This window comes from Pristiophorus japonicus, chromosome 3, assembly GCF_044704955.1.
Source record: "Pristiophorus japonicus isolate sPriJap1 chromosome 3, sPriJap1.hap1, whole genome shotgun sequence".
Classification (NCBI taxonomy): Eukaryota; Metazoa; Chordata; class Chondrichthyes; family Pristiophoridae; genus Pristiophorus; species Pristiophorus japonicus.
In genome coordinates, this window is record NC_091979.1 from 156,497,274 (window position 1) to 156,521,014 (window position 23,741).

Sequence of the window (23,741 nt, forward strand, 5' to 3'; positions counted from 1 at the left end):
TCAGAAAGTTGGACAGAGCCTCTGTTGAACCATTGTAGCAGAAATTAAACCTGCTTGCCTTAACCTTGCACACTAGTACCACAGTTGTGTAAAGGGGAAAATCATCTGGCAGTTTACTAAGTGGCAATTGTTATTGGTTATGCTGATGCTAGTGAGTGGAAAAATTGGAAGCCAAGTGGTGGTACCTCCAGATGAAATATGAGGTGTGTTGGAGTAAAACTGTTTCCAGGGTCTTGCTCAGGATCTGTTACTGTGCTTTATTTTTGTTAATAGATTTTCTAGTTCTAATTTCTCTTAATTAGGGATTTTGTTTTACTGCAGAAAAGTTTTTTGATGCATTAGAAGGTGCTGTCCATTAAATGTTGTCATCTCAACAGGTAGAAAATTTGTCAGTATCATAATGCGTTACTGGTACCTGACTGATGTTGATCTTCCTGATGAGACCCCTGAAGGAACTAAAGTATTTCAGGTAGTCTTTGGTGATGAAAGCAGCAAAGACAGCAAACGCCTTCTCACAGCAAGTTATGAGTAAGTTTTGTAACTGACTTTCTGTTTGTACTGCAATGTCCTATTGCTTAGTTGGGAGTTGTATTAAGGGCATATGCCACTTATTGTTCCTTGTGGTAAGTAACGGTACAGAGAAACACTACAATTAACTAACTCTGCCCACATTTAATCAGAACAGCAGGTTTGGCTGGTGGTGGTGTTCTGCAGCCAATTGGCTTTGCCACCTCACTGCACCAGGGACTGGGTGGAACATGGATTTGGCCTCATTATTTCTCAATGTAACACATTTCTGATCTCATCTCTTGGCTGTTAAGTGGAAATTTTGAATCACGGAGGGCAAGTTTTAGAGCAAGTCAACTTCTCTTAAACGCCTGGAGAGTTGCAGCAAGATTTCTGACAGCACTCTGACAGAACTGGCCTATCGATGACCTACAAAGGGCAGAACAAATCTTTGAAGGTGGCAGGACAGGTTAACAAAGCAATTAATAAAGCATATGGGATCTTGGGCTTTAGAAATAGAGGCATGGAATAAAAAAAGCTAGGAATATGGGGAAAGAGTGGGACTAACTGGATTGCTCTTCGAAAGAGCCGGCACAGACTTGATGGGCCGAATGGCCTCCTGTTCTGTACTCCTATGAATTGAAACCACTCTAAAGGGTGTCTTAGAAGTGAATAAGACCAGATACATAAATCAGTGCTATCACAGTACTTTTGATGTCTAATTTAATTTGTCTTAAATGTGTTGACAGTTTGATTTGATATGAGTTCACATCTCAAATACTGAAATATTAAAGCCTAATGATTGAGAAGCACAGCTGTTGTGCATTTGACTCTCAACCGAAGGCTATAGATATTCAGTTGCCAGAGCTGCATGATGTATAATCAATTTGGGTGGAGCTAAGAAATAACGAGGGGTAGAAAACATTGGTGGGAGTAGTTTATAGCCTGTCCCCCTAAAAGTAGTTGTGTTAGGCAGAGTATAAATCAGGCAATTATAGGTGCATGTAACCAGGCTAATATAGTAATCATGGGGGACTTTAATCTTCAGCTAGACTGGGCAAACCAAATTTGCAATAATATTGTGGAGGACGAGTTTATGGAATGCATTCAAATAGTTTTCTAGATTAGTATGTCGAGGAACCAACAAGGGAACAGGCTATTTTAGGTCTAGTATTGATTGTACAATGAGACAGAATTAATTAATAACCTTATAGTAAAGGAGCGTCTAAGGAAGAGTGATCATCATTTGATGGAATTTTATATTGAGTTTGAGTGTGATTTAGTTAAATCTGAAACTAAGGTCTTAAATCTGAGCAAAGCAAACTGAGGGGTGAGTTGGCTAAGGTAGATTGGGTAACTAGATTAAAAAATATGACAGTAGAAAAGCAATGGCAAACATTTAAAGAAAGAATTCATAATTTGCAACAAATATACATTCCCTTAAGAAATACGAACCCCACGGGAAAAATGGTCCTACCGTAGCTAACAAGAGAAGTTAAAGATAATATTAGCTTAAAGGAAGAGGCTTATAATGTGGCCAAAAAGCGTAGTAAGCCTGAGGATTTTAGAATTCAGCAAAGGATGATCAGGAAATTGGGAGGGAGACAATAGAATGAGAGTAAACTAGCAAGAGACATTAAAACAGATTGTAAAAACTTCTATAAATATGTAAAAAGGAAGAGATTAGTGACCGTAAACATGTGCCCCTTAGAGTCTGAGACAGGAGAAATTATAATGGGATATAAGGAAATAGCAGAGACATTAAACAAATACTTGGTATCTGTTTCACCGTAGACGAAACGCAAAACATTCTGGAAATAGTGGGGAACCAAGACTCTAGTGAGAATGAGCAACTTAAAGAAATTAGTACAGTAAACAAAAGATACTGTGGAAATTAATGGTACTAAAAGTCAACAATTCGTCTGGACCTGATGGCCTACATACTAGGGTTTTAAAAAGAGATGTATGCATAGGTTTTCACCTTCTATACTTCTCTAGATTTCAGAATGGTCCCTACGGATTGGAAGGTTGCAAATATAACCCCTTGCTATTCAAGAAAGGAGGGGGAGAGAAAACTGAACTATAGGTCAGTTAGCCTAACATCAGTAGTCGGGAAAAGCTAGAATCTATTATTACGGATATGGTATCAAGGAAATCCGTGTTGACTCTGCCAATCATATTATGAAAGTGAAATCATGTTTGACAAATCTTTGAGGTTATAACTATCAGGGTAGATCGGGGAGAACCAGAGGATGTAATGTATTTGGATTTTCATAAAGCATTCGATAAATTGCCGCACAGAGACGATATTACACAAAATTAGGGCTCATGGGATTGGGGGTAATATATTAGCATAGATTGAGGATTAGTTAATGGACAGAAAACAGGCATTTTCAGGTTGACCGGCCGTAACTAGTGGGATATAGCAAGGCAGCTGCAGCCAAGTTCATGGCACCATGGGTGGCTCTGCTGCACAGGAGGGCAGGAAGAAGAGTGGGAGAGCTATAGGGTAGGGGATTCTATTGTAAGGGGAATAGATAAGCGTTTCTGTGGCCGCAATCAAGACTCCAGGATGGTATGTTGCCTCCCTGGTGCAAGGGTCAAGGATGTCTCGGAGCGGCTGCAGGACATTTTGGAGGGAGAGGGTGAACATCCAGTTGTCGTGGTGCATATAGGTACTAACAATATAGGTAAAAAATGGGATGAGGTCCTACAAGCTGAATTTAGGGAGCTAGGAGTTAAATTAAAAAGCAGGACCTCAAAGGTAGTAATCTCAGGATTGCTACCAGTGCCACGTGCTAGTCAGAGTGGGAATTGCAGGATAGCTAAGATGAATACGTGGCTTGAGGAGTGGTGCAGTAGGGAGGGATTCAAATTCCTGGGACATTGAAACCGGTTCTGGGGGAGGTGGGACCAGTACAAACCGGACGGAACCAATGTCCGAGGGGGGAGTGTTTGCTAGTGCTGTTGGGGAGGGGTTAAACTAATTTGGCAGGGGGATGGGAACCTATGTAGAGAGACGGAGGGAAGTAAAATGGGGGCAGAAGCAAAAGATAGAAAGAATAAAAGTGGAGGGCAGAGAAATGCAAGGCAAAAATCAAAACGGGCCACATGACAGCAAAAGTCTAAAGGGACAAAGTGTGTTAAAAAGACAAGCCTGAAGGCTCTGTGCCTCAATGCGAGCAGTATTCATAATAAGGTGGACGAATTAACTGCACAGGCAGCAATTAATGAATATGATATAATTGGCATCACGGAGACATGGCTCCAGGATGACCAAGGCTGGGAACTCAACATCCAGGGATATTCAACATTTAGGAAGGATAGACAGAAAGGAAAATGAGGTGGGGTATCGTTGCTGGTTAAAGAAGATAGTAAGGAAGGACATTAGCTTGGATGATGTGGAATCTGTATGGGTAGAGCTGCGGAATACCAAAGGGCAGAAAACGCTAGTGGGAATTGTGGACAGACCACCAAACAGTGAGATTGGGGACAGCATCAAAGAAGAAATGAGGGATGCGTGCAATAAAGGTACAGCAGTTATCGTGGGCGACTTTAATCTACATATAGATTGAGCTAACCAAGCTCGTAGCATTATGATGGAGGAGGATTTCCTGGAGTGTATTAGAGATGGTTTTCTAGACCAATATGTTGAAGAACCAACTAGAGGGCTGGCCATCCTCGACTGGATGATGTGTAATGAGAAAGGACTAATTAGCAGTCTTGTTGTACGAGGCCCCTTGGGGAAGAGTGACCATAATATGGTAGAATTCTTTATTAAGATGGAGAGTGACACAGTTAATTCCGAGACTAGGGTCCTGAACTTAAGGAAAGGTAACTTTGATGGTATGAGATGTGAATTGGCTAGAATAGACTGGCGAAAGATACTTAAAGGGTTGACGGTGGATCGGCAATGGCAAACATTTAAAAATCACATGGATGAACTTCTAACAATTGTACATCCCTGTCTGGAGTAAAAATAAAACGGGAAAGGTGGCTCAACTATGGCTAACAAGGGAAATTAGGGATAGTGTTAAATCCAAGGAAGAGGCATATAAATTGGCCAGAAAAAGCAGCAAACCTGAGGGCTGGGAGAAATTTAGAATTCAGCAGAGGAGGACAAAGGGTTTAATTAGGAGGGGGAATATAGAGTATGAGAGGAAGCTTGCTGGGAACATAAATACTGACTGCAAAAGCTTCTATAGATACGTGAAGAGGAGAAGATTAGTGAAGACAAACGTAGATCCCTTGCAGTCAGAATCAGCTGAATTTATAATGGGGAACAAAGAAATGGCATACGAATTGAAGAAATACTTTGGTTCTGTCTTCACGAGGGAAGACACAAATAACCTTCCGAATGTACTCGGGGACAGTGGATCTAGTGAGAAGGAGGAACTGAAGGATATCCTTATTAGGTGGGAAATTGTGTTAGGGAAATTGATGGGATTGAAGGCCGATAAATTCCCAGGACCAGAGTACTTAAGGAAGTGGCCCTAGAAATAGTGGATGCATTAGTGATCATTTTCCAACAGTCTATCGACTCTGGATCAGTTCCTATGGACTGGAGGGTAGCTAATGTAACACCACTTTTTAAAAAAGGAGTGAGAGAGAAAACGGGGAAATTATAGACCGGTTAGCCTGACATCAGTAGTGGGGAAAATGTTGAAATCAATTATTAAAGATGAAATAGCAGCGCATTTGGAAAGCAGTGACAGGATCGGTCCAAGTTAGCATGGATTTATGAAAGGGAAATCATGCTCGACAAATCTTCGAGAATTTTTTGAGGATGTAACTAGCAGAGTGGACACGGGAGAACCAGTGGATGTGGTTTTTTTGGACTTTCAAAAGGCTTTTGATAAGGTCCCGCACAAGAGATTGGGGTGCAAAATTAAAGCACATGGTATTGGGGGTAATGTATTGACGTGGATAGAGAACTGGTTGGCAGACAGGAAGCAGAGAGTCGGGATAAATGGGTCCTTTTCAGAATGGCAGGCAGTGGCTAGTGGGGTGCCGCAGGGCTCAGTACTGGGACCCCAGATATTTACAATATTCATCAATGATTTAGATGAAGGAACTGAGAGTAATATCTCCAAGTTTGCAGATGACACTAAGCTGGGTGGCGGTGTGAGCTGTGAGGAGGATGCTAAGAGGCTGCAGGGTGACTTGGATAGGTTCGGTGAGTGGGAAAATGCAGTATAATGTGGATAAATGTGAGGTTATCTACTTTGGTGGCAAAAACATGAAGGCAGAATATTATCTGGCTGCAGATTAGGAAAAGGGGAGGTGTGACGAGACCTGGGTGTCATGGTACATCAGTCATTGAAGGTTGGCATGCAGGTACAGCAGGCAGTGAAGGCGGCAAATGGCATGTTGGCCTTCATAGCAAGGGGATTTGACTATAGGAGCAGAGAGGTCTTGCTGCAGCTGTACAGGGCCTTAGTGAGGCCTCACCTGGAATATTGTGTTCAGTTTTGGTCTCCTAATCTGAGGAAGAACGTTCTTGCTATTGAGGGAGTGCAGCAAAAGTTCACCAGACTGATGCCCGGGATGGCAGGACTGATATATGAGGAGAGACTGGATCGACTGGGCCTGTATTCACTGGAGTTTAGAAGAATGAGAGGGGATCTCATAGAAACATATAAAATTATGACAGGACTGGACAGATTAGATGCAGGAAGAATGTTCCCGATGTTGGGGGTGTCCAGAACCAGGGGTCACAGTCTAAGGATAAGGGATAAGCCATTTAGGACCGAGATGAGGAGAAACTTCTTCACTCAGTTATTAATCTGTGGAATTCTCTTCCGCAGAGAGTTGTTGATGCCAGTTCATTAGATATTTTCAAGAGAGAGTTGGATATGGCCCTTATGGCTAAAGGGATCAAGGGGTATAGGGAGAAGGCAGGAAAGGGGTACTGAGGTGAATGATCAGCCATGATATTGAATGGTGATGCAGGCTCGAAGGGCCGAATGGCCTACTCCACCTATTTTCTCTGTATCTATGGCCATTATTACAAAAGGATTGGAGTATAAGAGTAAAGAAGTCTTGCATGCAATTATATAGGGCCTTGGTGAGATCACACCTGAAGTACTGTGTAAAGTTTTGGGCCAAGAAATTCGGTACCATCCCGTTTGGAGGCAGTAACACTGGCGAGGCGCGAGACTTTGTGCCAGGCGCAGAAGTCTTGCGCCTCGTGATAAATTGGGGTTACCACCCCGGAAAGAAAGTGGAGCACTAGATCAAGCGCTCCACTTCCTTTCTGGGGTGGGAGCGGGGCACACGGCTCAGCAGCACCCTGTAGTGCTGCCGCGTACGGGGTGCTCTTCCCTGAGCAGTCACCAAGCTCCCCGCTGGAGTAGAACTAAACTACAGAACCAGTGGGAACCAGTTCAACGTTCGTCATCTCCAGGCCTGGTCCAAGATCATCCCAACCTCTGTCATCGAGCTACAGTACATGGATGACACCTGCGTCTGCGTATATAGAGGCTGAACTCCAGGGCGTAGTTGGCGTATTAACTGAGGCGTACAAAAGCATGGACCTTACGCTAAACATCAGTAAGACAAAGGTCCTCCACCAGCTTGTCCTCGCCGCACAGCACTGCTCTCTTTTCCCCCCCCCCCCCCCCCACTACCCCAAGTCATCAAGATCTATGGCGTGGCCCTGAACAAAGTGGACCATTTCCCATAACTCGGGAGCCTCATCAACAAGAGCAGATATTGATGACGAGATTCAACACCACCTCCAGTACAGCCTTCGGCCACCTGAGGAAAAGAGTGTTTGAAGACCAGGCCCTCAACTGCCACCAAGCTCATGGTCTACAGGGCTGTAGTAATACCTGCCCTCCTGTATGGTTGAGACATGGACCATGTACAGTAGACACCTCAAGTCGCTGAAGAAATACCACCAACGATGTCTTTGCAAGGTCCTACAAATCCCCTGGGAGGACAGACGCACCAACATTAGCGTCCTCGACCAGGCCAACATCCCCAGCATTGAAGCACTGACCACACTTGATCAGCTCCACTGGGCAGGCCACATTGTCCTCATGCCAGACATGCGACTCCCAAAGCAAGTGCTCTACTCTGAACTCCTTCACTGCATACGAGCCAAAGATGGGCAGAGGAAACGTTACAAGGACATCCTCAAAGCCTCCTGATAAAGTGCAACATCCCCACTGACACCTGGGAATCCCTGGCCAAAGACTGCCCTAAGTGGAGGAAGTGCATCCGGGAAGGTGCTGAGCACCTCGAGTCTCATCGCTGAGAGCATGCAGAAATCAAGCGCAGGCAGCGGAAAGAGTGTGCGGCAAACCTGTGTCACCCACCCTTTCCCACAACGACTATCTGTCCCACCTGTGACAGGGACTGTGGTTCTCGTATTGGGCTGTTCAGCCACCGAAGGACTCATTTTAAGAGTGCAAGCAAGTCTTCGTCGATTCTGAGGGACTGCCTATGATGATGATACTCTTCCCTGATCTTAAGGGTAGGGCCGAAGCTACATACTCTGCATATTGGTACTGCACCTACCTGGACCACCGGGAAGCAGGAGTGCCACGCGAACAGCCCGGCACTCGTGGCACCGACCCCACGAACAAATATTTTGTATCGGTCTTCACGGTAGAAGACACGAAAAACATCCCAATAGTGGATAATCAAGGGGCTATAGGTAGGGAGGAACTTAATACAATCACTATCGCTAATGAAGTAGTACTAGGTACAAAAGGCACAAAACTCCCCTGGACCTGATGGCTTACGTTGTAGGGTCTTGAAAGAAGTGGCTGCAGTGGATGCGTTGGTTGTAATCTACCAAAATGCCCTGCATTCTGGGGCGGTCCCAGCAGATTGGAAAACCGCAAATGTAACGCCCCTATTTAAAAAAAGGAGGCAGACAAAAAGCAGGAAACTATAGACTAGTTAGCCTAACGTCTGTCGTTGGGAAAATGCTAGAGTCCATTATTAAGGAAGCAGTAGAGGGACATTTGGAAAAGCATGATTTCAATCAAGGAGAGTCAGCATGGTTTTATGAAGGGGAAATCATGTGTGACAAATTTGCTGGAGTTCTTTGAGGATGTAACGAGCAGGGTGGATAAGGGGGAACCAGTGGATGTGGTATATTTGGATTTCCAGAAGGCATTCGATAAGGTGCCACAACAGGTTACTGCACAAGATAAAAGCTCACTGGGTTGGGGGTAATATATTAGCATGGATAGAGGATTGGTTAACTAACAGAAAACAGAGAGTCTGGATAAATGGGTCATTTTCCGGTTGGCAAACAGTGACTAGTGGGCTGCCGCTGGGATCAGTGCTGGGTCCTCAACTATTTACAATCTATATTAATGACTGGGATGAAGGGACCAAGTGTAATGTAGCCAAGTTTGTTGCTGATACAAAGATGGGTGGGAAAGCAAATTGTGAGGAGGACAGAAAAAATCTACAAAAAGACATATACAGGTTAAGTGTGGTTTGGAAAAGTTTGGAAGATGGAGTATAATATGGGAAAATGTGAGGTTATCCACTTTAGCAGAAATAATAGAAAAGCAAATTATAATTTAAATGGAGAAAAATTGCAAAGTGTTGCAGTACAGAGAGACCTGGGGTTCCTTGTGCATGGAATACAAAATTAGTATATCGGTACAGCAAGTAAGTAGGAAGCCAAATGGAATGTTGCCTTTATTGCAAGGGGGATAGAGTATAAAAGCAGAGAAGTCCTCCTACAATTGTACAGGGAATTTACAGAAGGATATACTTGCATTGGAAGCTGTTCAGAGAAGGTTCACTAGGTTGATTCCAGAGATGAGGGGGTTGACTTATGAGGAAAGATTGGGTCTATACACATTGGAGTTCAGAGGAATGAGAGTTGATCTTATTAAAACGTATAAGATAATGTGGGGGCTCGACATGCAGAGAGGATATTTCCACTCATAGGGGAAACTAAAACTAGGGGACATTGTCGTGAAATAAGCGGCCACCTATTTAAAACTGAGATGAGGAGAAATTTCTTTTGAGGGTTGTAAATCCATGGAATTCTCTGCCCCAGAGAGCTGTGGAGGCTGGGTCATTGAATATATTTAAAGCGGAGATGGACAGATTTTTGACCGATTAAGGGAGTAAAGGGTTATGGGGAGCGGGCAAGGAAGTGGAGCTGAGTCCATGGTGAGATCAGCCATGATCTTATTGAATGGCGGAGCAGGTTCAAGGAGCCAAATGGCCGACTCCTGCTCCTGTTTGTTATGTTCTTATAACACCGTAGAGCCACCACTAAACTCCCACCGAATTTAACGGGAGTCGTTAGCGCCGCCGCGCCCGTCGCAATGTCATTTGTGTCACGATAGCGCCCCCGGAGTGCTAACGAGAGGCGCAAATGACCACAATTTCTCCCCCAGAGACTCGTTACCTAATGAAGGATATAGTTGTCTTGGAGGGAGTACAACGAAGGTTCACTAGACGGATTCTTGGGATGAGAGGATTGTCCTATGAGGAGCAATTGAGTAGACTAGGGCTATATTCCCTAGAGTTTAGAAGAATGAGAGGAGAAACATATAACATTTTTAAGGGGCTTGACGGGGTTAATGCTGGGAGGATGTTTCCCCTGGCTGGGGAATCTAGAACTAGAGGTTACAGACTCTGAATAATGGTCGGCCATTTAAGACTGATGAGAAATTTCTTCACGCAAAGTGTTATGAATTTTTGGAATTCTCTACCCCAGAGTGCTGTGAATGCTCAGTTGTTTAGTATATTCAAGACAGAAATTGATAGTTTTGGATACTAAGGGAATCAAGGGATATGGGGATAGGGTGGGAAAGTGGAGTTGAGTTATCAGATAAGTCATGATTTTATTGAATGGCGGAGCAGGCTCAAAGGCACAACTGTTCTACTATTTCTTATGCTCTTACCTGTCAAACAGACTTGACTTGGGCGAGTGTATTCTGGTCTTGAGCCACTTACTATGATGCCCTTCAGTTGCAGACAGTGGAAGAGCATAGAAAAGTTCACAAGAACAACTCGAAAGCAAGAAAGAACGTGGTGCCCTTCAATTGGGCTCAAATCCAGCTCAAACTGATGGGTTGGAAGTCTCATTTGCCTGCTGCTTGTAATGATCCTATAAGTTTGGGCAATCTAAATCTAGTTCCCAATTTGTATGGGCCCACCGCACAAATCTGCCAGTAATTAGCAGCCTCAGCAAGAGTCTGGTCATAAATGTATATTATGGGAATTGGTAACGGATGCCTTTCTGGGGTTGGGGCACAGTAGAGAGAGTTTTGCTCTATATCAAGCTGTGCTATACTTGCAAATAGTTGATGCTGACAATTGGTGCTTGAAATAAAAAAATGTTACCTTCCCTAGAATGAACATCCTTCACCTTGATGAGCAGAAGGGAAAACGGCATTGAAGCATTAAGCAATTCTGCTGGAAGAAATAAATATTACTATGTACCTTCTGGATTCTTTTACCTCAATCTGGTTCAGCAAAATTACTGAAACGAATACCGTTTGTGCTTTAAACAAAGCAAGCTTTTATTTAAAAAACAAATCCCGATTGGGGACCTTATCAGACAGAAGGAATGCAAGTCTGTTCGAACTTCCTACGGACAAAGTGACGTTGCATTGTAAAGGCACGATGGCTATACATTTTCGGCAAAAGATAACAAGATAGGGCTAGAGTGACATCCTAGTTCAGCCTATATCTTTTGATCCCTCTTTCCCTTTGTCCACTCATAAGCCGACCTAAGTATGGTCTGATTTTAAACAAAGACCTTCTGTTAATGTTTCAGGTTAATAACATGATTTAATAAGACCTTGAGGTTTTTCTGCAAGCTGTGGGTTTTGTTTCAATACGTGTTTATGTTGTAACATTTCGCAGTCTCGAGTCTGAGATGTCATGTCTATTCCTCCATGAATTCTTTGTTAGCTTATACTGTCCCTATACAATTCCCACGTTCTCAACTTCAATGTCTCTCTACATTTTTAAACATTCACATTCCCCCCCTTTTATCATTCCATGATAACACTTAGGATCATTCTAGGAGTATCGCATTCATCCGTTCACACTCTTATTTCCTGAATCATATTGTTGTTAGTGTCGAGTAGTTCTTTAGTTCGTTGGATCATAACTCAGGAGCCCTTGACCATAAGAGGGTTTGCTAACCTTGCCATCATTACTTTACAACAAAGGTTAAGGCAACCAACAATTAGATAGGATCTCCAAGATCCATCTGATAGCCAATCAAACCAGCTCGATCCTTCTGCTGGTGTGGATAACTTCTTCACCTCCCTTCTTATGTGATCAGCGAGATTGGTTATTTTCTGAACTGTCAGGAATGTAAGTGCAACATTCAGATCCTATCAGGGCACACGTTCCCCCTTTCTCAGCTAACAGGTAATTGAGGGCCATTCGGTTTTGTAATGCTACGGTCCTTATTGCTACCATTTCAGCTGTGATGCCCTCCAGAGCTTCAGCAGTATTGTATTGGCCCCCCTCCTCTCATGATAGTTTGGCTCTGAATCCATCTGACAGTCTCAGTTAGGGTTAGTGGAACGGGGCGCAAAGGAATTCCCCCTTTTGGAATGTATAGGGAATGTGAACACACCCAACATCAAGAAAAGTTCCCATTTTGCGCATAAACATAAGACATGTACAAAAAGGTGTTTACATGGAGCTCTCGTCTCTGTCTCCCCTCCCATGCGCCGAAACTGTCATATATCAACACTATTATACAGACTGTGGCATACAGACAGTTTCATCTTATGGCTCAGCATTCAGATAAATAGTCCAATTATTTTGCTGATTAAAAGAGTTCGGTTCTCCCGTCTCTCTTCTTAGATCACCGTCGGTGTAGCTGGCTGTCTATCACTAAGGGTAAAAGTTCAAACTGGTCCACGTTCCAATTAGGATGCCAACGGCCTTGTTCAGCTATGGAGAAGAGGAAGTCTGGAACAGAAACAGGAATTAGAATAACCAGTAAAATAGGTTCGTTAGAGGGTGGTGAGCTTGCAGTGGTGCAGGTGAACCCAGGCACCCTTCCCCTCAACCTTGGCTGCAGTGGGGGTAGTGAGTAACACCTGAAAAGGCCCCTCCCATTGTGGCTCTAATCCCTTCCGAATCCATACTTCCCTGGTGCCACGAGGGACAATTCGGGTAAAACTGGGAGGTCGAGGTGAGCATCTTGAACCTGGTTGTGAGCTAGTTGCAGAGCCTGAGTCAGAGAAAGAACATAGGTGGTCATCAGTCGAGCTGAGATCTAGGAACAATTTCCCTCTAACACCTTAACAACAGTTTGAGCCTTATTGTCCAGGTTAGGGTAGGCTTCAATCCATCTGCTAAACACATCTACTATTACTAACACATATTTGTAACACTGAACTTTTTGCAACTCAATGTAGTCTAACTGAAATGTCTCAAAAGGACCTTCAGGTAGGGGCGTTTTACCCCAATCACAGGGGACTCCCTTCCCTGGATTATGTTGCTGGCAAACCAGGCCACGACTACTGATGTTCTGGGCGAGCGCCTGGAGTCTAGGGTGCCACCAAGTAGCCAAAAGTGTATCACTCGTGGTTCTTGCTCCACAATGAGTAGCAAAATGCATACAATCAACCCATAGAGCCAACTCGTCAGACATGCAAGTCTGTTCCGCGGGAGTGGTCCAGAGTTTAGAAACATTGTCATAAGTACATGCATAATATTTCCACAACAGTTTATCTTTTTCAGGAGAGTCCTCCTGTGCTTTTATAACATCTTGGATGGTTGGCATTGGTTTTTCCGAGGCTAACTTATCCTTCGCAGGATTTTTAGTCTGACTCATCATTTTGGGCACTACCATCTGTTGGTCACAAGAGGCCTGTTTAGCCTCTTTGTCAGCACAGTGGTTCCCTATATCAACCGGGGATTTTCCGGTGGTGTGGGCGGTACATTTAACAACGGCAATGTGCTTGGGGAGCATGAGGGCTTGCAACAAATCAGATACTAGTTGCTTATGGGATATCTCATTCCCCTGTGAGGTTAGGAATCCCCTATTTTTCCATAATTGTCCGAAATCATGGGCCACCCCAAAGGCATACCTAGAGTCGGTATAGATATTGACTTTGAGATCTTTGGCCAAGATACAGGCTCGAGTGAGGGCGAATAGTTCAGCTTGTTGGGCAGAATAGGCGGTTTCAAAAGCGGCAGATTCCAAGACCTGATTCTCCTGTTTTACTATGGCGTATCCTGAGATTCGTGTACCTTCTGGATTAATAGAAGAACTTCCATCAACATACATAATACAGTCTGGATCTTCCATTGGTACATCAACTAAATCTTCCCTGACTGATGTGGCCTCTTAAATTAAAGATAAACAATCATGACTGGGTTCTTCCTCATCTTGGGGTGGCTCAGTAAGAAAACAGGCCGGATTAATTGCAGTACAATGCCGAAAGGTCAGTTTAAGATTGCCTGTGATTTCAGTGGGTTCTGTCGGATAGAGGGCCAGTCCACATTGCCCTGCACTGGGATCTCAATCGGATCAATGGGAGTATAACCCACTTGGGAGGGGTCCTCTGCCCACACACGAGGATCCACATAGTCAGGTATGCCAGAGCCAGTATGATGCTGCAGAGTCGTTAAGACCTTCTCGGGGTCCCCGTGGAATTGGACTGTTCGGCCATGTTTTACAATTTGTACATCCCGGCTGGTAGGGTCAGCCTCGTCTATAGCCTGGCGCACCATAACTTCCAAATCTTTAGCGTGGTGGGGCTCTTTTTTCAACCACGCTGCCCCTCGCAGCAGGAACACCATCTTGCCTCTGTCCTCGCGGTCAACTGCCTTGATCCTTCTCTCCCGCGATTCTGCCACAACCACTGGAAGGGTACTATGAAATTGATCATCTTCCCCAGGAGTCCTGCCACTGGAGCTGGGAAGGTATTTTTAGATCGTTCCAGTCGGATCATTGCCACGCAGTCGTGATGGATGGTCTGTGCCTCAGGTGCAGCACTGATCTGTTCTCTGGTGCCTGGCCCAAGCAAAGGTGAGGTTTTGCTCTGCCTCTGAGCATGGGGGACATCGATTGCTGGAGTGAAGAGGTCTTCCCATTTCCACTGGGATCGTATGCTAGGGTCACGTGATAGGGTGCCTGCGGCAGGTCCAGAGACCACCACTGAGGGGTTCTAGTGGTATACTGCCGCTTAAGGGTTCCCTGTTTTACAATAATCCCATCATCTCCACACTCCAAATGCAACTGGAATTTGCAGAGGAGGTCTCTAGCCATCAAGTTACAGTCCAGATTGGTTGTGATAACAAATCGATGTTCCCCGATTCTTCCTGGTAACCTATTTTAACCGGTTCTGACACCGGGAATGTAGAGACTTGTCCCAGGAATCCTGACAGTCCGTGTTTCAGTGAAGGCGGGTAGTTTAAGCTTTGATTGTACAGAAGACATGAAGGCTCCCGTATCTATCAAGAAGGGTTGCCACTCATTCCAAATTTTTAACAATATCATCGATTCGTCATCCGGGGAGGGTCCCTGCGTAGTCAATACGAATCTGGGGACGGTTGGCCAAAGAGGTTGTTCTGGGAGAAGTTAGTGTAAGATCCCCGTCCTCTCCCCCCTTGCCCCCCTCCTCTTCCTCCTCTTCCTTTTTCGTGCTGACGGGAGGGACAATTTCTATTCCAATGTCCTTCTTGCCCACAAATAAAGCATCCATCTCGTCTTTCCCAGCCCCGACCTCTTCCCATACCAGGCCGGGGACAGTAGGGCGGTCCGTAATTAGCAGGGCCCGGGCCATTTGGGTGTTTGATATAACCGTATCCCTGTTTATCCACCCAACCCTGCACGCAATACTGCGGTTCCATCTGGTATCCCCTTGGGTCGGGTTTTGGTCCTTCCACCCGAGGCGGCTCTTCCTTTCTAGTCACGTATTCAGTCTTGACCCGGGTTGGGTGCGCACCTCCCCCCTCTCTCTTTTCCTGCCAATAATATTTAACCGCCCTTTCCATCTGGGCTTTACTATTATCTGCCCAATTATTTGTCCGGATAGCGTGAGCAACCGAATAGGGCAGGCACTGAAGTAGGATAGAGCAGAATTGAGGAGAATCCTCTCCTGCCCTGAAGGCATTATCTCCTGATTGACTTCCGTATATTTCAATAAATCTTTCCATGAATTCATCGGCAGTTTCTTCTCGTTTGGGTTTAGTTTCTAATACTGCGGCCATACTGATGGGCTTCTGAAGGGTCGTGGTGAGAGCATTAAAGATAGCGTTTAGGTGATCCTGGACATCGTTAGGGTGAGCAACCAACAATGCATCATGAGTAGCACGTCCTAGGTGAGTTAGAAATCGGGCATGCTCAGTTGGGCTCAGGGTTTGCTTTACCAGGGCCCACAGGTCCCTTGATTCTGCATTATATCCATGCATGTCGAGGTCACTCCGTGAAATCGGAGGTCAGGGTTAAGTTGGGTTTGTGGATCCCTTTCAGCTTATTTATCTTAGCCTTTTAACTCTTCAATTTGTTTTGTTTGAGTATCTATTTCTTTATTGTATCAGGCAAGTATTATTACATAAGCTAGTTCTGTTTTTATTTTTATTCTGACTATTGCACCATTCCTCTGTTAGGTGAGTCTTTTTTCTATTAAGAAATCCAAAATTCAGTATGAAATGGCTTTCAATGGAAAGGGTTAACTCCTTTACAGGTTTGTAAGAAGACCTGATGTCATTACGTGACTTCACGTAACCATCTGAAAAAAAAATCTTTTCATCAGGAAAGGCAGCATTTTTTAACTTCTTATTCAAGTACTTGCCAAAGATATTTTTTTAATTGATTTAAAACGAGACCACACATTTGTTTACTGAAATTCAATTTCGTCATCAGCCTCGGTCAATGCAAAACCAGCCATTTTAACTAGTAGTCTATCGATACCTTTCTCAGAGGTCCCAGTGGAACTCTGAGTACGTTTCTTGTGCGTGCATTCTTTCTTTAAGACGTCTACGGTTTTTAATATGTCCTCCTCCTGTCAATGAAAGCCCTAATTTAATGGAGTTTTTCTGCCAACTGGACAGGAGTGATTTTTTTAGACTGCAGTGGAATTTTTCTCATAATTTAAAATCTCAGAACATTTTTTTTTCTTTCAGCACCTATTTAGTACGTTACTTTTTTTTGTCTTTTCCATAACTAGAGAGAAGTCTGGCATGTAGGCTGTGGACTGCTTTTTGTTTTCTCAATTGTTCCAGCCTCAAGGTCGTGTTATTTAATATAATATTTTTTGAATCCTTTTGAATCCATCTCAGTTGTTTTGCTGTGCCTTCTCTGAATGTTTTCTTTTGACAAGTAAGTGAGCATGTTAAATCCTTTTTTTTAAACCACCGGGACCATGTAATTTTTTCTTTTTTTTTTAACTCAACAGACTTATCCTTTGTGCATTTCCTGGCTCCGTAACTTATCATCCGAATATTCAATAAGGTTCACACTCTTAAACTTCCCACATACAGGACAACACTACGAAGGGTTAAAAAAAACTTTCATTCTGTTTGAAAAAGTAGGTGGAGATAAAACAAACCACAACTCCCCGGCTTTTTTTTTTACAGTAAAAATCACAGAAGCATTTCTCATTTAAACAGACGTTCACAAGAGTCTCTTTTCTTTCCTATTAATTTTTGGATCCATGATTGATCATCTATCCCTATCTAGCTCTAACTATCCCTACTTTCCGTGTCGCCGCACGGATCTACTCTTTCCAAGTCGCCGCTTGGTTTGCGTCACCGCGCAATTCTAACCTATCTTTCCAAGTCGCCGCTTGGTTTGCGTCACCGCGCAATTTCCCTATTCTAAGTTTGAAAGGTATTCACCAGATTGTCCTGGATCTCGTTCAGACACTACCTGAGAACCAGCGAGTGGCTAAACTTTCCTCAGACTTTTGAAACCGGGGGAAACTGGAGCAGTATTGAAATCATACTCACTCCAGTGGCCACTTTCCCCTCGTCTAATTCGCAAGTTTTCGGCAGTCGTCCGTTGAGATCCCACTTCTGACACCAAATGTTGATTTCTAGATTCTTTTACCTCAATCTGGTTCAGCAAAATTACTGAAACGAATACCGTTTGTGCTTTAAACAAAGCAAGCTTTTATTTAAAAAGCAAATCCCGATCGGGGACTTTATCAGACAGAAGGAATGCAAGTCTGTTCGAACGCACCCACTTCCTACGGACAAAGTGACGTTACATTGTAAAGGGACGATGGTTATACATTTTCGGCAAAAGATAACGAGATAGGGCTAGAGTGGCATCCTAGTTCAGCCTATCTCTTTTGATCCCTCTTTCCCTTTGTCCACTCATAAGCCGACCTAAGTATGGTCTGATTTTAAACAAAGACCTTCTGTTAATGTTTCAGGTTAATAACATGATTTAATAAGACCTTGAGGTTTTTCTGCAAGCTGTGGGTTTTGTTTCAATACGTGTTAGTGTTGTAACATTTCGCAGTCTCGAGTCTGAGATGTCATGTCTATTCCTCCATGAATTCTTTGTTAGCTTATACTGTCCCTATACAATTCTCACGTTCTCAACTTCAATGTCTCTATACATTTTTAAACATTCACACCTCCAGTGTAGGATCTATCAGTCATACCATACTTTGTTTAGGATTTTGATAAAGGCAGAACAATTTTGGCACAAACATTGTTTGCCAGAGTATCTATATAATCTAGCAAAGAATAAATCAATTTCCAAATCTTTGTATCGCTGCCATTTTGGCATCTAATTAATCGTAGATTTCTAAATGTATGTTGTCTCAGTGAAATTTGATAATGGGCACACTTGAACGAGCTGAGCAATCCAAATCGTTAATATGAAATTTTTGTGGAATATTGTGTGTTGGATTAGGAATTTCTATAATGGAGTAAATAGAAAATGGCCAGGAATGGCTTGATTACTCAATGTATTGCCAAGTGTGGGTAATCTGTCTTGGACATCAAAGTCCCAGATCTGAGTGAGTTGATCTAAACTGGGAAGTGGTGAGGGCACTAGCACCCCTGAGCTAAGACATGGAAAACTCATTTAGGTTTTCCACTTACCACATTTCAGTAACTCCTGCTAGAATACGTGCATGTACAGGGGGTAAGGGCAAGAGCATACTTGGCTGATACCCCATGAATTTGAATAGCCTAATGTTATTCACTGTCGAGGATCATACACGACAGTGAACATTTGGGTGAGTTACAAGAGTGTCTGGAGCTAATGGAACCATAATCCAGTTAAAGTTGGTGGGAGAACAGTAGAACATTTGGTGGAAGGTAGGGTAAAATAATCTGGGCTCATTCTGTGCTTGTTTATTACTGGTATGTAGACCTTGTGTCTCACCTTGATGCAACTTGTGACTGAAACTTTGTTCCACAATTGAGATTTATAGTATTTTTCAAGTTATTCTTAAAGCTATCTGGGAATGAGAACATGTTCTTGTAATGCCCTTTTAAATTTACCAATGTTTCATTCTTCACTGAACTCTAGATTTCGGCGAGAATTTACACAAGGTGTGGAACCTGACTGGACCATTACACGCATACAGCATTTTAAATTATTGGAGTAATTCTGCTGAAAATCTTACTGTAAGGATGTTACTGTGTTTCATAGCCAATAAGAAAGACCTACAAGATAGATTCCCTTTTGATTTAGAAGTTTTATTTTTTAATGGAGTTACTCTTGTAAAATTCAAGCACCATATTGGATGCTGATCTTGCATGAATGGAACCTTCTATGCTGTGTAACTGTTGTGAATGATAGATCGAGACTGTAATTGAGGATTTTGTCTCTCTGGAATTGCAAAACCTTTGATTTTTTTTTATCATGTGTATGGTGGCCCTCTGAAATTTCTTCAAATAATTTTTATTCAGTGTTCTCAACAGACAGATGCAATATTTTGTAGTGCGTAAGTGGATTTGGATAATGGCTGTCTGCTGCAACTTGTAGAAATGAGTGTCACTAGCTACTACAAAATTGCAGCAGACAAGCACTGTTTATAACAAAATGACATGACTGAAAGGTGTGCCATCGGGTGGCGGGAGTGAGGAGAGGGGGGTAGTACTTTTTATTATAGGATCCATGTAAAATATGCAGTAGAATAGGGGTTAATGAGTTAAAATTATATTCCAGTAACCCAAATACAGTATTTAAAAAAAATTTCTAGCAAAATTACAAGCTAATTACAGATCTAGGAAGCTAATTGACCCATCTTAGTTTTGTTCAACTCATTATTTTCTAATTAGGCCCTTTCTTGTGTGTGTATGTGAAGAACCTGCTGATCGTGCTTCTAAACTTGCCTCGGAGTCTAGTCAAACCATTTAATTTTCCGGAGTTAACTTTTTCCATACTTCTGTAAAGTAATCTCTTGGACATCTCCTATTGAGACTGAAAAAACACAATTTCACTAGTCTTTCCTGTAACTCAGATCTCTGACACTAGAAATCAGCCTTGTGAGTCCTCTCTGCACTGCCTCCAGTTCTTGAATGTCTCCCTTGTGTCTTCGTGACCAGAGCTGGATGCAGTAGTCATCTGACCAGACCACTATACAGTCTGAGAAATGACTTCCCCTCAATTTTATTCCCCTGTTTTGGCTATTTAGTTCAACATTTTATTGTCCTCTTTAGTTGATGTTCTGCATAGGTTGGTCACTTTTAGCATTCGGTCCACTAAGACTCCTCGGTTTCTTCCAATTTAATCTGTAGCTATTTCAACACCTTTTAAGGAGTATATTTGTTGCCTATTTTTTCCTTCCTCTGTGCAGTACCTTACAGTTGTCTGTGTTAAATTTCATCTGCCATTTTCCTGTGCACTCTCACGCTTTGTTCAACTCATTATTTTCTAATTAGGTCCTTTCTTGTCTGAGAATAGCCAGTGTCCACACACAATTTGCAGTTCACGATGAATTGTGAATTAATATTCTCAATATTACATATTCTTGCATACTTTTTATTATTCTCTCCTGAAGTTGCTGACTTCTTCATGTTTTGGTTCCACAGGCAATAACTGCCCTTCAGCACCTCAGAGGTGTTCATGTGTAAGCTGTTCGATCCGGTTTTCCGCTGATGCAGTTTTCCAGCAGGGACCACTGGATAGTGATCTGATGGGGGCCACGCATGGTTTTTTTTCTTTCTAGCACATGGAAAACCAGTTATTGCATCCTACTATCATCCAGCTGAATGCAACGTCCATACAGTCTGGGGCCTTCTGGTCTGCAATGCTGTTTTTAACAGTAGACTGTGTACTTAACAGCTGAACAGTCGGAGAACTTGTTTTCTTAATATTTTTAATCGATGGAAGATATTCTGGCAGTCTAACAGTGTCAGACTGCCAACTGGTTATAGTTGAAACGCAACACAAAAAAGTATCTGTAATATGTGATATAAACATGGTAAAATATGTGGTCTATGTTGTTATTGATACAAATTCAGTTAGTTTTGGTACACAATGTACAGGCCATAAATGTGCTGGAACATTTTGAAGAAGTAATTAGTATTACTTTTGGCACTGATCGGGTTGGATTTATCCTGAGAGGTTTAGATGAAGTAGGCTGTTGGTCTATTTTGATCTCGTCCTTCCAGAATACCAGCTCTTGTCATTTTCCCGCTTGCAGCATCTAGTTGCTTCTTAAATGAGTTCAGTGTCTTGCTCTTGGCCACTTTTCCTGGCAACTTGTTCCAGCTGTTGATTATCCTCTGCAAAGAAATATTTTCTCAATGTTCTCTTTACAATAAGCCCCTTATTGGGCAGCACTTGTGAAACCAATCACCATCACTGACTTGTTTTAGGCAAGATCTGCCACCATCTAACATATTAAACAGTCACCAGTTCGTGTTTTACTACTCAAATGTCCAGTTCTTGTTCAGTGTGGAATGTAAAGGAGGCAGTAAACAGGTGCTGAGTGATTTTCCTACAAGGAATCAAGAGAAGATTGGAGGGAAAATTAACTTCTCCCTCATCTTCACGTTCTTCTGCCCCTTTTTAAGGAAGAAAATAAATGACTAAGCGAGTCATTCTGTGCTGCTGTCTCCTAAGTGAGAGTTTGAATTAAAAGTGTACCTGCTTGGGTTCTCTAAAATATAGAATAGGAGGCCTCTTGGGTCAGATTTATTCACCACTTTGTTAACTAAACAGTAATAATACACTTATTGGCTGAAAATGGTTTGATATATTTTTCACCTAATCAAGAATTGTACATGTAGTGCCCCTTTTATAATATATTATTTATATGGTTGCAGATTCAAATTGACCCCTTTCCATTCACTAATACTGCATTTGTATTTCTCCCAATGGGAGTGTTATAGTGAGGGATTACTGTACTTGAAATGCAGTGACTAGTTTACAGCAGATCCCTTGATGCTCTAATCCCCTCTTCCCTTGGAATGCAGTACTTCTAGTAAATACTGGTTTGGTTTCATAGAAACATAGAAAATAGGTGCAGGAGTAGGCCATTCGGCCCTTCTAGCCTGCACCGCCATTCACTGAGTTCATGGCTGAACATGCAACTTCAGTACCCCATTCCTGCTTTCTCATGGGGTTTATTTTTGTACATAGTTTAAGGTAAATGCTCAACACTTGTCTACTTTGCAAAAGATATTAAAGATAATTGAAGTTTGAAAAATAAGTGTTTTGAGTGGGATCAAATGTTAAGTTTTCATCTTGAACTCTCCCTCAATGTAACTGCTGTTGCACCCTGGGATGTATTTCTCCACTGCCCCCATTTGCACCACATCCCCCTCGATTCTGCCTATGATGAGTCGCTATTCTTGACTGAATTATATGGAAGCTACTTCTACAGTAAGAGAAAAGCAAGCTGACCCTGCACTGTCCTTGAGCACTTCCTGGTGGCTGGTAGAAATGCAGCATAGGAGGGTTGAGGATCAGATAAAGCTGCTCTTTCAGAAAGGGTTGGGAAATTTAAACAGCTGAATTTAAAAGGAGAAGGTGGAAGCTCAACTGCCCATAACTTGCAATTTTGCTGAAAGGTAACCTATTAGTATCCAGTGTTGAAATAAGCTGTCTTTTAGGAATTGAAACAAATATTTTTGGGGGGTTTTGTAACAATGAATTCTGACAGCTTTCTGATGGTGCTAGCTTCACTGTGATTGTATTAATACAAAGAGTATAGAAGCACATGTGATGGAGTCCGCTATTCTGTTTTTTCCACATTCAGAAATAGCAGAATAGACCTCCGAAAACACAACCACAAAATACTGATTCAATTTTTTTTGACAATGTTTTCTAAAATTTCAAAAGATGTGTTTTTTAAAGAAAATCATTAATGAGAATAAACATGTGCTTTTAATTAGTAAACTTATCAGAAAAGAAGCCACTATCTTTTTGAGTTCTTGCAAAAAGAGAGACTGAATTAGCAAGACATCATAAAGCCTGCTTGGTATACTGATTTTTGTAAAATGAGATGGATGTGGCCTTTGAAAATGTAAATTAAACTTATTTAGTAAATTTAATGCTCATTTATAAAAGACTGGTGCAATTCTGCATACATTGCCTGCATAACTTGAATTATATATAAAAGCAAAATGCTGAAAATCTGAAATAAAAACACAAAATGCTGGAAATGCACAGCAGGTCAGGTAGCATCTGGAGTGAGCAACAGAGTTTCAGGTTGATGACCATTCGTCAGAACTGGAAAGTTTTATAGATGTAACAGATTTTAAGCAAGTGCAGGGAAAGGGGGCAATGGAGGAAAGATCAAAAGGGAAGGCTCTGATAAGGTGGATGGCAGGAGAGATTAAATGACAAAAGGCATGATAGTACAAAGCAAAAGGGAGATGGTAATGGAACAAAAAGAAATAAAAGATGAGTCCAGAAAAGGTGTAAATGGGAATGGCAGAATCAACAGCTGCCATGTGGGGGGAAAAAAGGGACAGGGGTTATGGTGTGAAATTGTTGAGCTCTATGTTGAGTCCAGAAGGCTGTAAAGTGTCTAATCAAAAGATGAGGCGCTGTTATATAAATACAAGTTGTTCTTCGGGCTTCCGTTGAGCTTTGTTGGAACAGTGCAAGATGCTGAGGACTTGATCATTTATAACTCACTCATATTTTAATCCTGCAGGACATATTGGTAAGGTCTTCATCTGTTCAGAATGTGGCTGTTTTATCCCCCTGCTCCATTACTCATATTGTAATGGTATTCTCCACCCACATCTGCCTTCCCCCCTCCAAATCCTACTTCCTTCTGTGCCTACCCCTGGAAAGAACTCTCCCAATTCACTTACAACTGCACTTTCAAAATCCCGACTTT

General features: G+C 42.6%; 1 protein-coding gene across 3 annotated transcripts in view; it reads left to right on the forward strand.

Annotated features, from left to right (window-relative positions):
• Positions 1–22,100, forward strand: part of maip1 (matrix AAA peptidase interacting protein 1) — a 41,552-nt gene extending 19,452 nt beyond the window's left edge. Inside the window, exons 4-6 of one of the 3 annotated variants that reach the window (XM_070875942.1) lie at positions 378–528; positions 18,968–19,065; positions 20,476–22,100. In XM_070875942.1, coding sequence (XP_070732043.1) covers positions 378–528; positions 18,968–19,046 — 230 coding nt within the window. In that variant the 3' untranslated portion in view covers positions 19,047–19,065; positions 20,476–22,100. Of the gene's footprint in view, positions 1–377; positions 529–10,848; positions 11,454–18,967; positions 19,066–20,475 lie in introns of those variants that run through there. The other 2 variants (XM_070875944.1, XM_070875945.1) reach the window with 2 other exon arrangements.
• Positions 22,101–23,741: the final 1,641 nt, after the last annotated feature.